Consider the following 21,909-nt stretch of genomic DNA (forward strand, 5'->3'; position numbering starts at 1 on the left):
AAGTAATTAGCGATCGAGGGATCTCCAACCTCTTCGCCAACTATAAACTGGAAAGATGTTTCTACGAGGCTGTTCGTATAAACGCGCGTATGTCGTCCGTAGAATTTACTACGGACACGATATATTAATTTACATGCGTATAATACTCGAAAAGATTTATCGCTGGACTCAGCGATCGGGCTATTAAATCCGACGGAATTGTTAATAATCCCAAACAACAGAACGAAGCCAAGGTTTCAGGGGGGGTCGTAAGTTTAATGTATTCATTTTGTAAGCTTTACATATTTATTTTAGTCGACGAAAGAATACAAATTGTTACCCTTTACTTTTTTAATTATGTTACGTGTTGCCAGAATAACCAATAATAAATGAATAAATAAAATTAAGTTTTCAATTTTTGATTCTATAAAAATAATTCTCTAGAGAACAAATTAACTGAAGAATAAAAAATGACCATAGAAATGGAAACGTCAAAAGATCGATGATTCAAACTAAACACGAGTATTAAGTTTCTTCGTCCCCTAAATTAGCTTAAAAATAACAAAATAAAATAGAAACTGAACAATTTATTGTTACAAGTTTAAAGAGAGAGTGTTTTTTCTACTGTAGTTATAACGTAAGAAAAAATAATCCTACGCTTTCACGAATATAGAAACGTACCAGAAATAAATATAATTCTATAGATTTAGTTTTGCAAACATGCAAAATCTTGTAACAAATGTATCAGCGGTCGATTAAAAAATTTTGGCCAAAGTTCAGGCTCCAATGTTCGAATAAAGAAAACACTGTACTTTTAATAATTCCGTGTTCCAATTTCCGATGAAAATGTATTCGTCCTTTAGCATATTGTCGTTCATTAGTCAAGAGGTCTGTTCGAGACAAACCTGTACCAGAGTTTCGACTGGGATTAATTGACAATTCAACGACACGGTGCAGCTGATTCGTTTTCTTTTTCAGACGCGGCGTGTCGTGGGGCACAGAGAGAGAAAGAGGAAGAAAGACAACGAGGAGGGAGAGAAAGTCATTGTGAGTGCGTAGAGATAAACGCGAAGATAACGCGTATCTGATCTGTATGCAATTTTTTCTTATCGCTGTATTAGTCACACGTACTCATATACGCACGTGCACTCACACAGGCGTACACCTGTGCGCTTGCACGTGCACCACAGCCGCAGCGAGTTTCGCCTCAATAATATTAATTGGTACACGAGTAATGCACAAAGGTTATTGTTCGTCACAGCGTGCAATCAATGAGTTAATTACATTACGTTCCTCGATTTATTGCTCGTTCTCGTGTTTTACACCCCTCTACCCCCCTCGCGTGTCTACGAACCTCGATGCGCGAGAGCTGTCGCGGGTAATTTAATCGAACGGTTCTCGCGCCACGGAAGACGCCATTGACAATCTTGTGAGCGTGAAAGGAAACGCGATTGCGAGGAATTTCAGGAAGCAGCGACGCCGCGACAAAATTTCATTCGAATAATAGATAACGAGCACAACGACTGTATCGAGAAAATATCTGTACTAGAAACACAGCCCTTTAGTAACAAGCGTGGAAATAACAATTTGCAAAATTTTCCTCGAAATACAACGACTCCATGAGGAATTTCAGGAATCAGAGATGCCACGACAAAATTTCAATTGAATAATACACAACAAATACGTCTCTATCAAGAAAACATCTATACTAGAAACAGAGTCCTTTAGTAACAAGCGTGGAAATTACAATTTGCAAACTTGTTCTCGAAATACAACGACTCTGGGAGGCATTTCAGGAACCAGAGATGCCATCACAAAATTTCATTCGAAAAATACATAACAAATACAACGACTGTATCGAGAAAACATCTATACTAGAAACACAGCCCTTTAACAATTAGTAACAAGAATGGAAATTATAATTTGCGAAATTGTTCTCGAAATACAACGACTCTGTGAGGAATTTCAAGAAACAGATTCCACAACAAAATTTCATTCCCTTTAGTAACAAGCGTGGAAATTACAATTTGCAAAATTGTTCTCAAAATGCAACGACTCTGGGAGGCATTTCAGGAACCAGGGATCTCCCGACAAAATTTTATTCGAAAAATAGATAACAAATACAACGACTGTATCGAGAAAACATCTGTACTAGAAACACAGCCCTTTTAAAATCAGTAACAAACGTGAAAATTACAATTTGCAAAATTGTTCTTGAACTACAATGATTCTGTAAAGAATTTCAGAAACCAAGAATATCACAACTTTAATTTAAAAAATAGATGACAAATACAACGACTGTATCGAAAAAAACATCTATACTAGAAACACAGCCCTTTAAAAATTAGTAACAAGCATGGAAATTATAATTTGCAAAATTGTTCTCGAAATACAGCTACTCTATGAGGAAACATCTATACTGATAACAAAGCTCTTTGAAAATTGGGAACAAACATGTAAATACAATTACATGTTGCAAAATTGTTCTGAGAGTATTTAGTTATTATGATTTAGTAAAGAAATGATTTTGATTAAAAATTGATCTCGTTTACGTTCATGAAACATCTATTGTATCTCTTATAAGGTACTCTGGCACTCTGGTTATCAAGCAAGCATATATGTAGATATATTTAAAGCTTTGACATCTTGGATTCTTTCAGTACAATTTTATTTTAAAAACGTAAATTGTATTGTATTTTTATTTTAAATGAGTATTGTAAATATAGAAATGGAGACCAAAGTACCTGGTTGCCAACGTAAGGGGTTAAAACCGCTGAAAGTTTGCCAAATCTTGATGAAAAAGTAGACGAACTACAATTAAATTTGCAAAAATTTATTTTGCAAAGAAATATAATTTTTAGAACGTAAATCGTATTGTATTTTCACTTCAAATGAATATTGAAAATATAGAAATGGAGATCAGATACTTGGTGGCCAACGTAAGGACTAAAATCGCAGGTGACATCCATGAAATTTTGCCAAATCTTGATGAAAAAGTAGACGAATTAGAATTAAATTTGAAAAAATTAATTTGGATTGAATAAGAAAACAGTGGTCGAAAGTAATATTTACAGATGAATTTAAATTTAAAATGTAGGTAGCGTTGTCTCAATTCACGAAAAATTTCATTATTGTCGAAACATCTTGTTTTGTTGAATATAAATATGTTTTTTGAAACAAAAATCGTATTTTCTGATTGTGCAAAGAGAAAATGTATCTGTGTATATCTACTGAATGCTTTGTAAAATCTTATTTGCCCTATTTTCCCCTACACAACAGCCAAAACTAAAAAATATGTGTAGAAAAACCGAAAAACTTTGTGCAAGAAGCATGGAAATCACTACCAATAGACAAGTATATAATATTAATTGACCCTAAGACAAAAAGGTTTTACAACCAAATATTAAGACTAAAAATAACTACATAAGGATAATAAGAAAAATAAATAAGTTTTTGATACGTACTACTATTTCACACAAAGTACAACAAACATTTATTAAATTCTTGCAACAAAGACTTCTTTATTAAATAACAAGAGACGATTAAAGTCATATAATAAATTATTTTAAATATTTTCACAAGCTTCCCCAGATTAGTATACACAATTTAATTAAAATATGTATATCAAGATATAATAAGTTATTTTAAATATTTTTACAAACAACCCAGACTAATACACGCAATTTAGAAATTAAAATACGACTTGTACGTAAGTAAATCCGCCGCTGTGTGGATGATTAAAAATGTGTAATGCATTTTTAATCGCAAATGTCAACCCCCTTAACGTCGTTCGCAATCTCTTCTCGAGGATCGTTCGCTTAAAGAACGCTCCGTAGATCGCGTGAAAGAAGAAACGTCGAAAGAAAGGTCCCTTACACAACAGACACCTCAAGAAAGACAACATCGACGACAGCCAATTTCGTAGACGGCTTACGGCTCGTCTTTAGTTTTCGTCTTCCTCTCTCTATCCTTCTCTCCTTGTCGCGTCTTCTCTCGTCGGCCGGTAATCATTTCACGCATAGCTGGACGGTCATTGATTTATGATCTGCCGAAGGCAAAGTTGAACTTCCCACCTGTGATTTATACCTTCTGGCATTTCGATCTTCCCTCGGAAAGCGAGCCCTGTTCCTCTTCGACGAGACCGCGACGCGAACCCGTCGATTAATACCGTGTCGCGAGCACCGCCGCCATTACGCCCGATTATTACGTTCCTCGTCAAAGTTGGACCGACCATTCGAACGTAGAAAACGTCGATTATTTCAATTTTATGCGTACACAGTGTCTTTTCACTGTAGAAATAATTATTAACGCGAATCACGCTATTTTAAATATGTAATGTCGTGTAAATTTTTTTAATATAGTAGAAAATTCTGACAACACTTTCACGTCTTTCTAGAATGCTTTTTAGAATGAGTTTATTTAATTCATCAATATTGAAAATTAGTAATGAGTAAATGGGAAAAAGTGGGAATGTGAGCTAGGACGATCGAAGCGTAACGTTGCAAGATATAAAAGAGAGTGTTAAGTTTCTTCATTTTATAAAATTATATGCACTTTAAGTTTTTCTATTTGAATAAACATGTATTTACAAATAAAACAAGAGATATAACCAAACACTTAACCTACCTTAACCTGTTCAAATTTGTAAATGAAACATAGTGACTCGATGTGTTTTAATTTTTAATTGTTTACATTAATAAAATTTTACAATTTTCCATGATTTCCTAAGAAAGAAACAGCATATTCTGAAACATGTGTTTTGACAGCTCTATTTAAGTTAATTTCCCAGCAATGGATGACGAAATTTCATCCGTTAGCCGCTATTTAAATAATACCTGACACTGGTCTTCTTCCAAATATAAATTAAACATGATATAAAGAAAATTTAACCACTTTATTCACCAAATAAAACAAAATAATGTATTATACATGGAAGAAATATACGAATCCAGTGAAAGAGCAAGTTTCAAGGAATAAGGCTGACAACTTAACCCAACTTAAATCAAATAAAAATTAAATTACAGATATTGTTATTGTTTAAAGTGTTATTAAACTCATACTTATCCCAATTCAAGATTGACGTAATTTAATTTATACTGATTATAGATCGAAACGTTAGATCTAAATAAGTTTCCTTGACTCTTCAAATTTTTGTATCAAATTCTACATCTGTCAGACGAAAATTATGACTGTGAACAAGAAACAAGAACTTTTGTAGATAATATTACTACGCAAATGGCCCCAGGATTTGTTTAGAAACGCTGTAAAACGTTTTGAACTGTGCAGGGATACTGACATCGCGTCGAACACCAATGTTAATTACCTAATAAGTATTGCCGCTGCATTATGTTATGAATGAATTCAATATAATTTTCCTGCCAATCAGTAAAACGTATAGAAAATTTATGGACATTTTGTACTGCACTGTCGACCATAAATCACCGTGCACGTGCTTGGAAAATACAAATTAAGATATAAATACAATTATCTTCGACAAAACTACCAATTTCTAGATACAGATGCAATTCTCTTTAATAAGAATACCGATCAATTTTTTGATTCGGATATAATTTTGTTAAAAATACTTTTCCTTTTACAATTTCATTACACTTAATACTCTACCACATAACTTAGAATGATTAAACTTTCACGAATTATTAAATAACAATATCGACAACCACAGCACTTATAATTCGTAACAGTAATGCATTGATACTTAAAATAATAAATTCAACAGAGTACCGATTCTTACCTCATACTCGATCATAAATTTCTATTATCGCGTAATAAACGTTACGCGACGAAAACATTGCGTAGCGCACCTCAAATCAAACGTTACTCTATGTAATTGCGATTGATTAATTCTATTGTTTGCAAACGATAATAAATTTTCACGCTCCGCGCCTCGTATTAAGCCTCGAAAAGACTCGTACGCGTGTACTGTACACACAACGAAGATTACACAAATATTTGTTCGATATCTTGTCGCGTTGATTCATTCAAATCCCTCTGACGAAGTGTCGCTTGCGATTTTGCGCAGCCTCATTGTCCTCAGCATTAAATTCTCAAACCGAGACACGGTCGTTTATAAGTTTAAACGCATCGTGTGAAAAGCACGAGGCGTAAGACAACGAGGCAAGTTGCTTTCTAGTTACCCCGAGAGTTTCTCAACGAGAAAATTCGCGCTGGAGCAAGTAAAGGGCAGGTATCTCGATGACCATGGTCGACCGTGGGATTTTACAATGGTGTCATTTATGCTTTACAATCGGTCGAAAACTCCACGAGATCCAAGGGGTAATTTACAACGGGTCGAAACTTCATTTTGTCCTTGACTGCCCTCAGAAAATGCCTTAGAACGTAAAAAGATTGGGCCTGTTTCTCGAAAACAGGTCTCGGAATCTGCAGGTTTAAAAAATGATTGACTTCCGAGGAACGCATTCACAATACTTAAACAAACACATACAGGGTATTCGACCACCTGTGGGAAAAATTTTAATAGAGTATTCTAGAGGCCAAAATAAGACGAAAATCAAGAATACCAATTAGTTGATGGAGGCTTCGTTAAAAAGTTATTAACAATTAAATTCAAAAATTTCAAATCGTACTGGAAAAATTATTTTCGATTGCGGGGGTCAATTACAATCATTTTTGGTGAATACACATACCTCCGAAATCTTACCCACTTTCGAGAAAAAAGATCGGGTAGGTGCTGAAAGTTCTGCGTGAAAAAAAAGACTTCCGAATCGTCTTGGAAAAATTATTTTTAGTTGCAGGGGTCAATTGCAAGCATTTTTGGTCAAGAGACATACCACCGAAATCCTACTCAGTTTCGAGAAAAAAATTCCTTACCGAAAATATCATTTCTGGCCAGAAATGTCTGCCCGAATTTTTATACGAATCTTTAAAACGTCATAACTTCTGAACGGATTGGACGATTTTAATGTTTAAAAAAGCAAACTACGCGTATTTTGATGAAGAATATGTACAAATTGCAAAAATATTCGAACAATTGGTCCTTGACTCCGCAAAATGAGAAAAATTCCATTAAAATGGTCCAATTTTCAAACAGCCATAACTCCTACAATTGTGAATATATTTCAATGAAACTTTTTTCTGAAGTAGAGCTCATGGGTACCTACAAAAAAGTGTTAGACAAATTTTTTGTAGGGCGTCAAACAAAATTATTAAAAATCAAAAACGAATATTTAAGAAAAATCGACAGGGGGTAGGTGCCTAAATTTTTCGGCGAAAAAAAAAATTTTCGAATCATTCTAAAAAAATTATTTTCAGTTGCGGGGGTCAAATACAATCATTTTTGGTGAAGAAACATACCCCTGAAATCCTACCCACTTTCTAGAAAAAAATTCGAATATGTGTGAAATTTTTCGACAAAATTAAAAAATTTCAAATCGTTCTAAAAAAATTATTTTCGGTTGTAGGAGTCGATTACAATCATTTTTGGTGAATAGACATACCCCCGAAATCTTGCGCATTTTCGAGAAAAAAATTCAGTACGGTCGGAACTTTAAACGTTAATAACTGTTTAACGAAGCCTTCATCAACAAATTGGTGTTCTTGATTTTCGTCTTATTTTGGCTTCTAGAATCCCCCATTAAAGTTTTTCCCAGGGGTGGCCGTACACCCTGTATACTCATATTTTTTTAAATGTACAAGGTACAATCGAGGTCTTAATTCTAAAACTAACCTCAATTATAAGTATACTCAATTATGTCCAATTATTGATTAAAGTTAATTGTATAGAAAATTGTGTAGGCAATTGAGGTTAGTTTTAGAATCAACACTTTAATTGTACCTTGCATGTTCAAGAAAATATGAGTGTGTATTTCTTCAAGATGAACTTAGGATGTAGACATTGTATGGAGCCTTTCGTTGAAACCTCCATCGAACTTACATGAACAAATTTGTGAGTTCTGGTATTTCAATTTCCGATTTTTCCATTTTGCTTTTTCATACCGATTGGTATGGCGTCCAATGGCGTAGGTTAACATTTTTTTAACGAATTTACTAATTCAAATCACATGATTTTACAATGATTTTAGGAACAAATACCCATTATCATCCTCTATGAAGTTAGATTTAATCCTACCAAGAGTTCCAATTCTAGTTTTAAATTATCTACAAATTATTTAACTATTTTACGATTGTTCTCGCCAAGATGGGTCCGGTTGGAAATCTATAATAATTAAAATTCATCAATGGTCCCATAATCTTTGCAGAAGCCAACTATAATTAATACAAGATATAAACAAACCTGTGTGCACTTTTAATTAACGTTCTTCCAAATGGTTATAATTCGTGGCTAGGCGAGTACAGTGTCTATGGATCGTTTTGGACGAATAGAATCGCATTTTTGTCGGAAGAACGAAGGAATTTTTCGATCGTTTCGTCGTTACCCTTCGTAGGTGGACGCGATCCCCGAAGAATGCAATCAGCGAGTAGTTAAGAAGAATAATAGGAATCATTTTTTATTCGTCAGCAGTTCGGGGCGACGGAGATGAGCTGACAAAGTGAGAAATGCACAGGTGAAGAGGTCAAACGGGCTCCTCTACCGACTACCGGACACCGAAGATGCTCGTATACGTTCGATTCGTCACTTTGCTACACGGACGGACGTTTAATGGTACGAGCGAGTACCAATCCGCGTGATTTATCGACCTTATAAGTTTCACCGAGTATCGCAAATAATTTTTCGCGATACCTCAAAATTATTTGGCCCGTCGTTCGACGTCAGGCGCGAAACACTTTACCGAAGAGACGTTTCGAGGCCCTCGAAGAGACGATACTTCAACTCTTAATCATCCGAAGTACGACGCTAGAGCGTCTATATTTATATTAACGCGCTATCTCCTACTATAAATTAATAAAAATTTAATTTTACTCATTTTTATTCAACGACTTTATTCACCGGATAAAAAAAAATAATGTACAAAGCAGTTTTACAACATAACTCAAAATGACTTTAGTTATATAAATAAGAAGATTTATTTTTAATGTATTATACTCGAAGAGACCTTAGTTGATCATGAAATTAAAACAGAAGTTCTTCTGTTTATTATTTCTGGACAAAGATAATGCTTCGGGGATACGAATAGTTGTTTAAAATTAAATTTTAGCACAGAAGCAAATATTTTTGTATACAAACGTTTCGAATTTACAAATACTTGTTCCATTATTGAGATTATTTCCCACCAATTTGATCTAAAAATGTAATCCTTTTTGCATATTTCTCTCTTTTATCTATTTTTATTATTTTATATGTATTTAAATATATTTGTAATGAGATATTGCATGTATATAATTATTGTCAATGTCTAATGCTATAGGGCTAAATTTTTATTTTAGGTAGCTTCAGAAATATCTCATAATTTTAAATTAATTTTATCATTTCGTTTCGCTTCGTACACAATCTTGCATGAAAACAATTTTGATTTACTCTCGATTATTTTGCTATAAACTACATTTCCTTAAGTTGTTTTGTTTTTACAATATCTAATACCAATAGTATTACCATCGATTCAATTGTAAATGTGTAATACTTCCAACTTCGTGGGAGTACATACGAGTGTAGTTCTATATTCTAAGTTTTTATGTTCGTCTGCACTTTGTCTAACTTTCACTTCTTAGATTTCTACTCAACCTAATTTATTTCCCCACGTGTTCCAGTTTCTTTTATTTTAATCTGTTGGCACTTGCTAGTATTTCTCTAATAACTTTAGGGTTAGGTTCTTGTATCTTGCCAATCCATACATTATTTTTATATAACAATATATATGTACACTGTGCCAATATTCACAGCAAAAATGTTTAATATCAATATAGAATTTCTATTTTGTTAGAAAAGTTAAGTTAATATTTAGGTACTATGATTCAAGATGGATCTTGCAAATACAAAAAAAATGCACAAGAGTTATGAACATAGTAAAATTTCTTCGAGGTACGTGGTGGAGATCAAACCCAGAAACTTTAATAGTACTTTACAAAAATTTTGTTCGCTCAATACTGGACTACGACTGCTTTGTATATTTTCCTACACAACAAAACCAAATAAAAAAGCTAGAGAAAATTCAATACACGGCAATAAGACTTGCTCTTGGATACAGAATTAGCACACCTACCAACCAAACTACAACTTATATAAGAACGTTCTAGATTCCTATGCATGAATTATCTGAACATGGTGTATTCGAACCAAAATTCGGTAGTTTATGTAGCTATTTCTCGCCTCCAAAAGATTATGGAGAACAGGTACAAGAAACGTAAAACCAGTAACAGGCTTCTATACCAATGCACAAAAGACACTAAAAACTCAATCGGTCATATTTACTCCACCAATAACCACAATAACAATGTTCAAGAATACTACTCTTTTGTTAGCAATATTTATATTAACACAGAATTTGGTACGTTATTAAAGTATGTACAAGATCCAAATTTATTAATTGAAAATTTAATTAAAGAGGAAAAATCGTATGCTCTGTACACGGACGGTAGCAAGTCAAAGAACTCGGTTTCCGTAGGAAGCGCGTGTGTCTGCCGTGACTTAGATAAGACCGTAGTAAGAAGTATAACTAAAAATGCATCGATCTTCACTACAGAATCTATAGCCCTTAACGATGCCGTAAAGATAGCTTTAAATCATCCTAATCAGAATCTTCTCATTTTTACTGATTCTCTTAGAGCACTACTCTCCTTGGAACATACTAACACAAATATAAAAACGAATCCCTATATCCTCGAAATAAGGAAAAATGTTTTTAGATTCTCCTCCGAAACCACAAACAGTAGTAAAATTAAATTCTATTGGGTACCGACTCATATGGGTATTCTGGGCAACGAGAATGCAGACAAATTAACGAAAATAGCCGCAAACACGGCATCTACAGACTCCCTCAAAATTCCCTTCACGGATCTAAGGGAGTCGGCTAAATCAGCAGCAACACAAAACACATATAATATCATAGAAAAAGAAGGCTTAATTAAAGGCGTAAATTACTTCATACACTACCACAATCGAAAATCAAAACCGTGGTATAGTAACAAAAATCTCCAGCGTGAAGTTATATCGACGATAAACAGATGTAGATCAGGACACTATAATCTTGCCAGCTCTCTCGCTCATTGGTGTAGTAAACGATCCACAATGTCAATGCGGCTATGAAATGCAGGACATCGACCATGTACTATGGCAATGTCCCACATTTGAAGAACACAGATCAAAGTTTATCAAACATTTGCAAAAACTACATCTTTATCTTCCGCTCTCATGTAATATTCTACTCTTCAGACCTACGTCCGAGATATGTAAACTAACCTACTCGTTTCTGAATTACTGTCAGTTGAAGATTTAAGAAAAGAGTTCATCTTTAAACTGGTTCTTTAGCAAGCACACGAATGTTTATAATTTTTATTGTATTATGTGAAGTATTATAATGTATTGAAATGTTTGTACATCATTGCAAAATAATATCTTTCTTGAGATTCAAATTGCATTAATAAAAAAAAAAAAAAAAAAAAGATGGATCTTGAGATCTTTTCGGCACGCTGTTGATGGCGCGTAATTTAATTTGAAATTCATGCAGAAGATGACGTACTCTTACATAGAAGGATTTCTAGAGGTCTTGTTTCTGATTGTATCAAACAATTAATCGTCTTTGAACGTATGGTTACTATAGAAACTGCATATTTGCTACTAATTTCATCAATTCTAGAGCTTCTACAAGAGAAACACGCCCACGCCATTACATTTCTACCTTCATGTATAATAGTGACACGGTTGAACTTGGAATCGTTCGAAAATAATGCAACTTGCATTTTTAGATTTTTAAAACTAAGCATTGGTTTCTTAAATTAAAACTTTTCAACCATCTTCTAACAGTTCTAGCATTAATTTGCATATTATTATTCGTATTTATATCAACTGTAGAACGAAAACGATACTTATTGCATAAGTGGTAAATTCTACGTCCATTTTCTGAGTTGTTTTTCAGGGTCTACCACATTTTCATCGATCATAATAAGAGCCACTGTTTAACAATTTATACTATTGTCTTTTGTCTCCGTAGTATTGCAACTTGTTTCTTTTCTTTTGGTAGCACATTTCAAGATTTACCCATACTTTTAAGTTTAAAGAGACGAAGGACACACTGCATACTGATTTTAATATTTGTGTAGAATTTGATAAAATTTGATAAGAATTTAAAGAATTTGATAAAAGTCACATCTTAAACCAATGTCCATTGTTCGTAAAAGCCCAGAGGAAACAATTGAAAATTCTATATTGTTTAACATTTCATGATCGAAACTCAAGACCAAGAAGGTCTAACTGTATCATCTCAAAACGACAAACAGAATTGGAAGGTAGTATTCGTATGTATAATTGCAATGCATATATGCAACAGCTCCAGTACCGATGAAAATAGCCTAATCGGTAAATAGTATCACAGAAAAGAAATTTGAATTAATTTATAACAATTTTCCTTCAATAGGATTTACAAAATCCATGTTATGTAACTTCTAGCGAAGATTAATATAAGAATATTTGTGCCGAGTAAATATTCCCGATACACTACTTCTGTTGATTTTAGTTGATTAAACAATTCACCACCGTAAGAACATTAATTTCATTGTCTCCACTAGTTACCGATTTTTACGATTAACCTTACAACTTGCGATCAAATGTTGTGTCCTTCCATTTTATAGAAAAAGCATCGTAAAATAGAAAGAAACAACGTTCAAATCGAGGTACGAAATTATTATATTATTTATATATATTTCCTATCTGCTATCTGTTTAGATTCGAAGTACTGTAATAGTAAGTTTTAGAACAATTGTATCTCATTGTTAGTACCTTTACATTTAGAATTTACTATACTATCGAAACCAAGCGTATTAAATTGACTATTTCATTTAAAACATCAAAGACTTCTACATCACGTCTACGCCTCCATTTGTAAAAGAACCAGTCTTATGTATCTTTCTGAAACTTTACAACCTTTGCAACTAACATTTTCGTGTATTATTTGAAATAACCAAGGTATAATTCATGAGATATACAGAATATATCAACAAGAGAATTCTTTGCATCGAAAGGAGCACTCACCGAGAATTTAACTTCAAAACCAGCATAGCGTCCAAACTATGAAAACAAGCACATAATTTACAAGCACATTTCTATCAAATATACCTAAAAAATACTACCCTTTAAATTAATTTTTAAGGGTGGATTTTAAACTTAAAAAAATGTCCTAAGATCCCCAATTTGATTCGCATATACAATAGCTTAAATTCGAGCAAAGGCATTCACCGAGAATTTATTAAGTCGTCCCATAAGTTCGTGTCGAGTTTAGTACTAGAACTTATCCTTCTTAAGTTCATTTTTCAATATATTATTCAAACAAATGTATTTTTTACCAATTCTGTATAGTGAAATTTGCCATAAGAAGTATCAAATTCGTTCGTTTACACCTTTCCAATATGTTTTATTGACTCTATTTTAAGGACGGATTTCACCTCTTCAACATGGACTATAAAAAAAAATAAGAATCAAATATTTTTGATCGCCTTGCTAGTGTATCAAATTTCATCGAATTTAGCGATCGACACTTTAATATGTTCCATTTTAAGTTATGAATTTCATATCTCATCAATCTTATGAGGCGACCTAATAATTTGAAAACTATCATAACGTCCAAACTATGATAGCAAGCACATACTTTACAAGCACATTTCTATCAAATATACCTAACAAATGATGTACCTTGTTATAATTTTATTATATTGGGCAGTGGTTTGAAAAATGAATACGCTTTAACATAATACATTAAGATATATTTAACAGTAACGCGGGTCTTTTCTACATACACTCTGTCGCAGGTGAGTCACATTCCGGACAATAGGAAATGGCAATGTTTATATGCAATATGTAGATAGGTAATCCCGTATCTTATCCATTACTCGTCCAAAAATTCTTTTTCCCATTTTATTGTCAGATGTCTTTGCTTATTTATTACTATACCGTTAACATACTTTAAATTAAGTTTTAGAAACAATGTCACGTTCCAAATCCCAGACATTTAAACGTGAATTCAAAAATATATCCTACTATCCCCATACAGTCACTCAAATTCACCAAGACTCACCTTCATATTGTCCCGTTCGTGGATCCACCGAGTCACGAACGCCCCGTTGCTCGTCCCATAATCAACCCAGCAAAAAGTCCAACGGAACACGCCGTGGTTCCTCGGATTCTCGTGTCACCCGAAATTCGGTAAGTCCCCGATTCACAAAACACCGTGTCCAGAAAACTCTCGCGAACTCGCGGGGCACGTTGGTCGCGCGATAACCGGGAACGATTCACGAAAAATATCGTCGATCGGCGCGAAGATCGAAAAGGATCAAAGAGCAGTACCCTGTCCGGATCCGTGGCCCGGGGAAGACTGGCATCCTCGATTCTGCCCCTTCCACGCGCTGTAATAGTCGCTCGAACCACGCGCGAGCAGGCAGCTCGTTTTGTGCGGGGTCGTCACGGTGTGTTCGCTCGTCGGTTCGATGTGTGTGGCGTTCCGTGTACAACGCTGGAGGGGAACCGGTGTTGCGTGAGTTGGGACCGTGCGCGGCGAGGGTTGGTGCAGGAACGATGGTTTTCAGAACGGAGGCCTCCTGAAACGAACCACAGGCTCCGCCCACGGAGCCACGCCCCCCCCCCCCCCCTCCCCCTCCGCGATCGTACGCGCCGCTGGAACTCGCACTATCGTAAAGTTGTCGGGACTCGGAATAGGGGGGACGACACTTCTGAAGCGAATCAAACCCGAATGGAATTTCCGCGGAGATTCGAGCACGTTTCTTCTTCTACACACTTTTCCCATCTACGAACGATCGCGTTTTTCCGTTTCAACATTTTCCCCGTCGTCGTCGTCGGTCTTGCATTTTCTTCGACGACTTTCCCCGGCGTCACCCCCTCCCACGAAGGCCTCGCGGAACCGTAGCAACGGTCGCGAAATTGACGCTGGCATTTTAAATTCACGTTCCGTGCAATATAGCAAAATGGAGTACAGTAAGTAGTGAATTCTAACGCTCAACCTCGTTGTGCTACTGCTTAAGTTCGACTGATGAAAAGAATTGTTTTGTTTTTTTTATTTACGTTTCTGAACGTACGTATTTGTTAAACTAATTTATTGCAAAAGAATGTATATGTTTACAGTACAAAAAATTGTATTAGTGACAAAGTGTTTGTAATAAATTCAAAAATTAATTACTTTGTATTAAAACAAGATTTAAAGAGGTTAGTATAATGGTGTTTTCATAGTCGATTTGCAAACATATTTAGCAGTTTCCTTATTAATTATCAATCGATGAACAAGGAACTTTCACACGCGTTTAAAAATTAAGAAATTAAGCAAGCTTATGCGAAAGAAATAACGGTATCAAAGATTTGTTTTATGCTAATAAATAAATAATGTATTATACATAGAATATGCAAAAATAACTTTTTTCAATTATTTGAACATACGTGTAGTATGCCCACTAAATATTAGTATTAAATAAGCAATGCGTCGTACATACATTAAAGATAAGATTTTCACATTTGAACAACGCAGTTTGCACAAGTTTTTTTTATTCGCATTCGTATCGTTATAGCAACGAATAGCATTTTGTAAAGTCTGCGCAATTCAAATGTTCCACTGCAGTGATTTCTAAACTTTTTTTGAAGAACATCCCCCTTTCTCTGAAAACAGGAATATTTCTAAAAAAGTTATAAGAAAAATACACTTTTATTGTTTTTGAGCCCTTAATAATTAATGTATTAATAGAAAGAGACATTTAAATTATCAAAATTTTTTACGTTAAATTCTATAGGGCACTTTCTCCATTTTGAAAGACACTATTGTGGTGGCTCAAAGTATAGTAAAAATTCAATGTCAATATATGTATAATGAAATATAATTAAATATTGGCTCTAGTTTTTCTCAAGCACAAACTAAAAGTAGACATTTTGTAATATCATAAAAAAATGTCATTTTTGCTCATTTTTATATTTTATCTTTAACAGCCTTTTATCTGATCTATAACTTTAGCAAACTATTACTCTATTATTTTAGTAAAATAATTTAACATCTATGGTGCATTAACGACGACATAAAAATCCATCTAATTTCATTAGTAAATAAATTTATTTTATTTTAACATACGCATACTTTAATCTATTGCACTCGAATTAAATAAATCATGCCTTACACTTTTCAAATCAGAGCTAAATAAATTGTGCCCTGTTACTTCTTTCCTTAATATACAATAAATAAAGAGGAAGATAGTTTCATCATAAAGAATACAAACTATTGTTTAAAATTTGTTGACCAGTGTTATGTTCTACGATGAAAAAAATTGTATTTCTAACAAAATCTTTAATACATTGTTTTCCTTTTTGCTATTAAAAAAATAAAAAATTAAGTGTTCTGTTTGAGTATAACTTTATAAGGTTTGTTAGATCTTTTAAGTAGAATAATTTAGGAGTTCTTTATGGGATTTTTACCCTATAGGGGTGACTTACTCCTCCGCCAAGAGCCACAAGAATCTCCACTAGTAGCCCACCGATTCTCCCATCAACTCGTCAGGTTCCACATTATTATGGTTAGCTGTAGTAAGCATAGAAGGGGAAGATCTGCGTTTGAGCAAAACAGAATAGTAGGGAAAGACCATAACTGGCTCGCGGGCCGCCAGTTCACTTCTACTTTAAATCATGCGACAGAATTATTTTCAAAGTTCAACAATGAGTCTACGATAAAAATACACTAACTCTAACCACTAAAAGTTTGAGCAGAAACTAGTATTATCTAACTTCTCGAATTTATTGACAATTATTTCCGTTATGAACCCTTCAATTACGCCTCAGAAATTATTTTCCTGATCCGGCGTTTCCAAATTTGTTGACGATAAATATTGTCACCTGAACACACTCGCAAAATCGATAAAACGGCACCGCGTACAGCGTTCCCGAATTAAAAATCGTCGAAACGTACCCAGAAATTCTGTCTTCGACAAATATTTAAATTTCTCGCTACGCGTACGAATATCGCCTTGCGACTGACATTTTATATTCAGAATAAATATTTATTGGCACGCTGCTGGTGAACTCGTGTTCCGAGCAACGATCAAGGTAAAAATCATTTAAATAATTCGCTCGATGCAGTCAAAAATATATTCCGCGAAAAGAGAAACAGACGACTACTTTCGTGACACGATACGAAATCGAACGTACATATTTAATCATGCATACTGAATCGATGCTTTTTTTAGTCGTATCGAACATAAGCACGTACGATAATAAGACGACAGAGCACCTAACAAAACGATCGATCGTGAAATTATTGATCGCTCGTTCGTGAAGTTTTTCTTTTTCTTCGATTCGATTCCCGGTAAAAACGAAACGGAATAATATTAACGATCGAAAACTCATGTTACGTGTCTCGTATCGAAAACTGCGTCGCAAAAGCGTATTGCGTCAGAACGGAACAACAATGATCGGTTATGTTATATCGAATACGAAGAAAGCAAACAGCAAAGAACAATGACTTCAGAAATTCAGATAACGATTCTCCGTATTGATTACGACTTATTAATACTATATGCGAATATGGTCGAATCGAATTAATTCTACTGAGAAAAAGAAGCTCCGTATTATAGTAATCGTCTTCAAAAATGTGTTCCAAAATCAAATATCCGCGTGGACAATAATAAGCTTGATTTAAATATTAAAAGTAATTTACGATTGTTGGTTATGGGGAAACTAGATAATATTCGTGGTAAAGAAAACACATGACACTATAAGAGCTTGTATTAAGAGAAGGAAGAAATTAAGGTTAAAGAAGAAAAATCACCTAGAGGCGTTAGTGTCACCTCTCTTGCCAAATGTTGGAAGATTATAAACCCAAGGTATATCGTTTTGGAAAATTACATGATTTAGGAACGAACAATATCGAAATTATGTTTATGTTAGAATATTCAGTTTTAATTTTGCGTCTTCTGTTATTAAGTGATATCACTATGTGGCGCTATAATAAGTTAAGCCTTTCCGTTTTCCTTTGTGTGTGGTTCTTTTCCTTATTAATAAAGGTTACTGTTCTACTGAGTTATAAGTTTGATTTCTGTACGAAATTAAGTCTAAGTACTAAACAGTTTATTAATTCTGTTATCGACAGATGTAATGTGTTACACAAATGTGTTGAACAAATCTAATAATAATGACATTCGTAACAACTCGTAACTTTAAGAGACAATATCTTCTAAAGGTGAAGTTTGTGAACATACTTCCAGATGAAAAATTTATTTGTTTTATAGTTCTGAGTTATAGAAATAAACATTTATCATAAGGATGACTCAGGAAACTTTACCTTGAAACCCAAACTATCTAATTCTGGTATTCAACAGTTTTAATACTCGCACTCTAAAATATCAAACGATAATTTTTCCAATTAGAATTCTAATTTTCGCTAGTCAGATGGGTGGTATATTGGAATTTTAATTTTCATCGAGTGTCCAAGATGGCTAACGATTGGAGTGCAGGTAAACCGCAGATGCGGAGGATTCAAGGGCGATCGAAGCATTCCATCTTCGAGATGCAAGGTCAAAGAATGGACATCGGTTGACCGTTTAGTTACGGGTTACTCCTAGACCAGACACCATCCCCTTTCCAACATATTTACGCGTGGATATATATTTTATATTCCGTCGTTTCCTTTTTATTTTCGATGAGTTTGGGTTCTCGAGGGGGTTCGAGCACCTGTTTGTATTTCTGCCCCGCCGACACATAAATCATCCCGAAATGGACTAACGCCTTTTATCACTGCTATCCCTCTCGCGGTTCGCGTCTCTCTCTATTAAAGCAGTCCCCCAGCGTGTGTGTCGGGGCCCTAAGTATACATTCACAGGGCCGCAGTCGAGCGGCCCGTATACGCCCACGCCCGAAGATGAATATGAATTTTTCGTTTCGTTTCGTTTCGTTTCGGGACTCAGGAAAACTGTCAAACGGGTTCTCCTCTTGGGTCCTATCCTTCGTATTTTTATTGCCAACCCGAAACCGTGCGCGTGTGCACGCATCCGTGAAATCCAGTATTTCTTGAATATTCGAAACGGATATAAATCCCAACCCAAGACGAAAAGAAATCGAACGGAGAAAAGGGGTGCCATTTCGGATTATACCGGCCAAGTGGTATATGCAACGATATTTGGCAACGCGAACTTTCGTTTTAAATAAACGAGAATTCCTGTTATGTCATCGGAAATTCAATGTTTGTTTTATTCATCAACTTGGTTTACGTGCAATTTTTGTTATTCTTCGTATAAAATAAACGAAGAGGCTGTAAAAATATTTGAAGCGGTGACTCAAGTCCAGCTTTTTGGACTTATATGTATAGTTATTTTATCATAGATACTATTCTTTCAATTTATTCCTTATTTTTTCCAGTATATTGCACGAAAATCAATGTATACAATATTAAGAAAAGGAAGTTAATTCAATTTTCAATTTAACGAAGATCTAAGTCTTTACGCAGAATTCGAAGTTTGAGATATTCCTAATTCTTGAGAATCGAACCAGTGACTTTAAATGTTTCCACTAATCGACGAATTATGAATTGCACGAAACATTGTTCAAATTTACTAAGAAAAGTTGTATATTTCTCTACGATGACTTGTAAATTACTACTGAATACAAACGTGACCCGAACGAGTGAATAGCAAATATGGCGGCTATAACAATTTTCCCGCTCTTACTGAGAAACACTATTATTAAATTTGAATATTACCCGAATTTCACTACGAATTATCCGAACAACCTAATATAATTATAAACCTAAATCGTCGATCTCTTTATGACCATGACGGACCTACCTACCTACTTGCTAGCTATAGGTAACAAGATGGAGGTTTCAACTTTTACACGATGAAACATATTAAACAATCATAAATTATCTAATTTGTATCTCAGATATCTCCTCGTAACATATATAGAATATGTTTTTTAGTGCAAGAACGTTGTTATCGATATTTTGTTCAATTCGTAAAATTTTAGTTCAGCATACGAGAACACGTAAAACTTTATATTTAAAAAATTTCAGGATAAAAGATGGCACATCTTATATTTGTTCTTATTTTATAACTGAAGAAAATAAATTAATCGCTCTAACAGCAAATCGATTGTTTACTGCATTCCTTATTTTAAGAGCGGCGTTAAATCGATCCACGGATCTCTTTTGAATATGAAACCGCAGTTTCGCCGCAGGTGTTCCAGCTTTCCTTTGCTGCCCTGAATCGTACTTCACACCCCAGGAAATTTCTACCATCCCTGGGATGCAAGGGTTTTATCGACGTCGGTTTCCTTCGGAGAAAACAACAAGCGACACAGGTTTCCTTTTCTCAGGGAGATCTGGTGTATCGCGACGAAAGTAAAAAAGGGAACCTTCGTGAATGATACCTAGCACAATGGCATCGGTTACCGAGAAAGAGACGACTTTTCTTGTTGCTCGAAAATATTATAAAAAAGCGAGTTTCGATTCTCATCCCCTTTTCACATTGAATCTCCCGGAAGATGAATCGATAAAAAAGAATCATCAAGTATCTTTTCTACGTTTTTCATTTTTCGAGATATTCTATTTTCTGTGCATCTAGAATCTTTCTGGTTTCGTATTGAATCGGGGGAAAAATTTGGTAACTGAATAATATTTAAGTTTACATAGGGATTTGAAATTTTTTTAATATTCTTACTTTTTATACATTCTCAGAAAATATATATAAAATTAGTAAACGTTATATTATTTACTACTTTAAGGCAACTGATAAGAATGCATAAAGATTGAATGAATTACACATTAGCCCAATTTATCACGAATATTTAAAAGCTATTCAAAAAATGATTATAAAATTACAATCATAAAATAAATAAGTTTATTCAATCTTCTGCTATCGTAAGTCATTAACTAAAATAACTATTAATTTCTCCCTCGTGCAAGTTATTCACGAAATTTAACTATCTCAAATGAACACATCAGCGAAGCATTTAATTTTCGATAAATTCTGCACCGCAATCTAAAAATAGTTTTTATCACGAACAAACGCAAAGGTTTTAAAAACGTTTTCTAAACGATAAATATACAGGGTGTTTCACATTTTTCCATACACACTTCAGCAGTGTGTTCTACAAGCAAAAATAAGACTAAAGTGTTATATAACAAAAAATTCATAAATGATATGTTAAGAAGTTATGACAAAAATATGAAATATGATGTTTTTTTATTTACTAAACAAACAAGTTTACTAAAATTTTATTTAAAGAGAGCAACTGCTAGTCGAGGCACGAAAAAATATTTTTAACGTAGAATTATGTGGATAACATAAACATTTCTTTATCAGAGTTTAATTTAATTACTTTTATTCGATGATAACTTTTTGTTGTCATAAAATTTTGATTGTTCAAGTTTATGTTCAGTAAATTGCAAAGAAACTCACGATATCGAATGTTTGCAAAAGATTGATTTTATTTTAATGTCTTGAATCTCAACCGAGTTTCGCGGTTCATATTTTTGTTATAATTTCTTAACAAAGCATTTATGGATTCTTTGTTATCTTAGTTTTAGTTTTACTTGTAGAACACAGTGCTGAAGTGTGTACAGAAAAATGCGGAACACGCTGTATATAATTCAGAGCAGTTTTTGAATCTAAATTGAAAATTGGGTCTCCTAACCCAGGGTTTCCCAAATTTTTTTTCTTGTGGAACCCTTAAGAAATATTTTACAGATTATGGAACCCTTGCCATACCTAAACTTCTAAGCAGAGATATTAGCGTTGACATCGGTGTTGACATCTGAGTGATTTTCGTGTACATAGCGTTTCCAATACAAAGTCCGTAACCTTGAACGA

General features: G+C 34.1%; 1 protein-coding gene across 2 annotated transcripts in view; it reads right to left on the bottom strand.

The window, feature by feature from the left end:
- Positions 1 to 14,321, bottom strand: part of LOC143346564 (LIM/homeobox protein Awh) — a 39,569-nt gene extending 25,248 nt beyond the window's left edge. For both annotated transcript variants that reach the window (XM_076774772.1, XM_076774773.1), the window contains exon 1: positions 14,139 to 14,321. In XM_076774772.1, coding sequence (XP_076630887.1) covers positions 14,139 to 14,144 — 6 coding nt within the window. In that variant the 5' untranslated portion in view covers positions 14,145 to 14,321. The remainder of the gene's footprint in view (positions 1 to 14,138) is intronic.
- Between the last annotated feature and the right edge of the window lie 7,588 nt (positions 14,322 to 21,909).

This window comes from Colletes latitarsis, chromosome 10 (genome assembly GCF_051014445.1).
Source record: "Colletes latitarsis isolate SP2378_abdomen chromosome 10, iyColLati1, whole genome shotgun sequence".
Classification (NCBI taxonomy): Eukaryota; Metazoa; Arthropoda; class Insecta; order Hymenoptera; family Colletidae; genus Colletes; species Colletes latitarsis.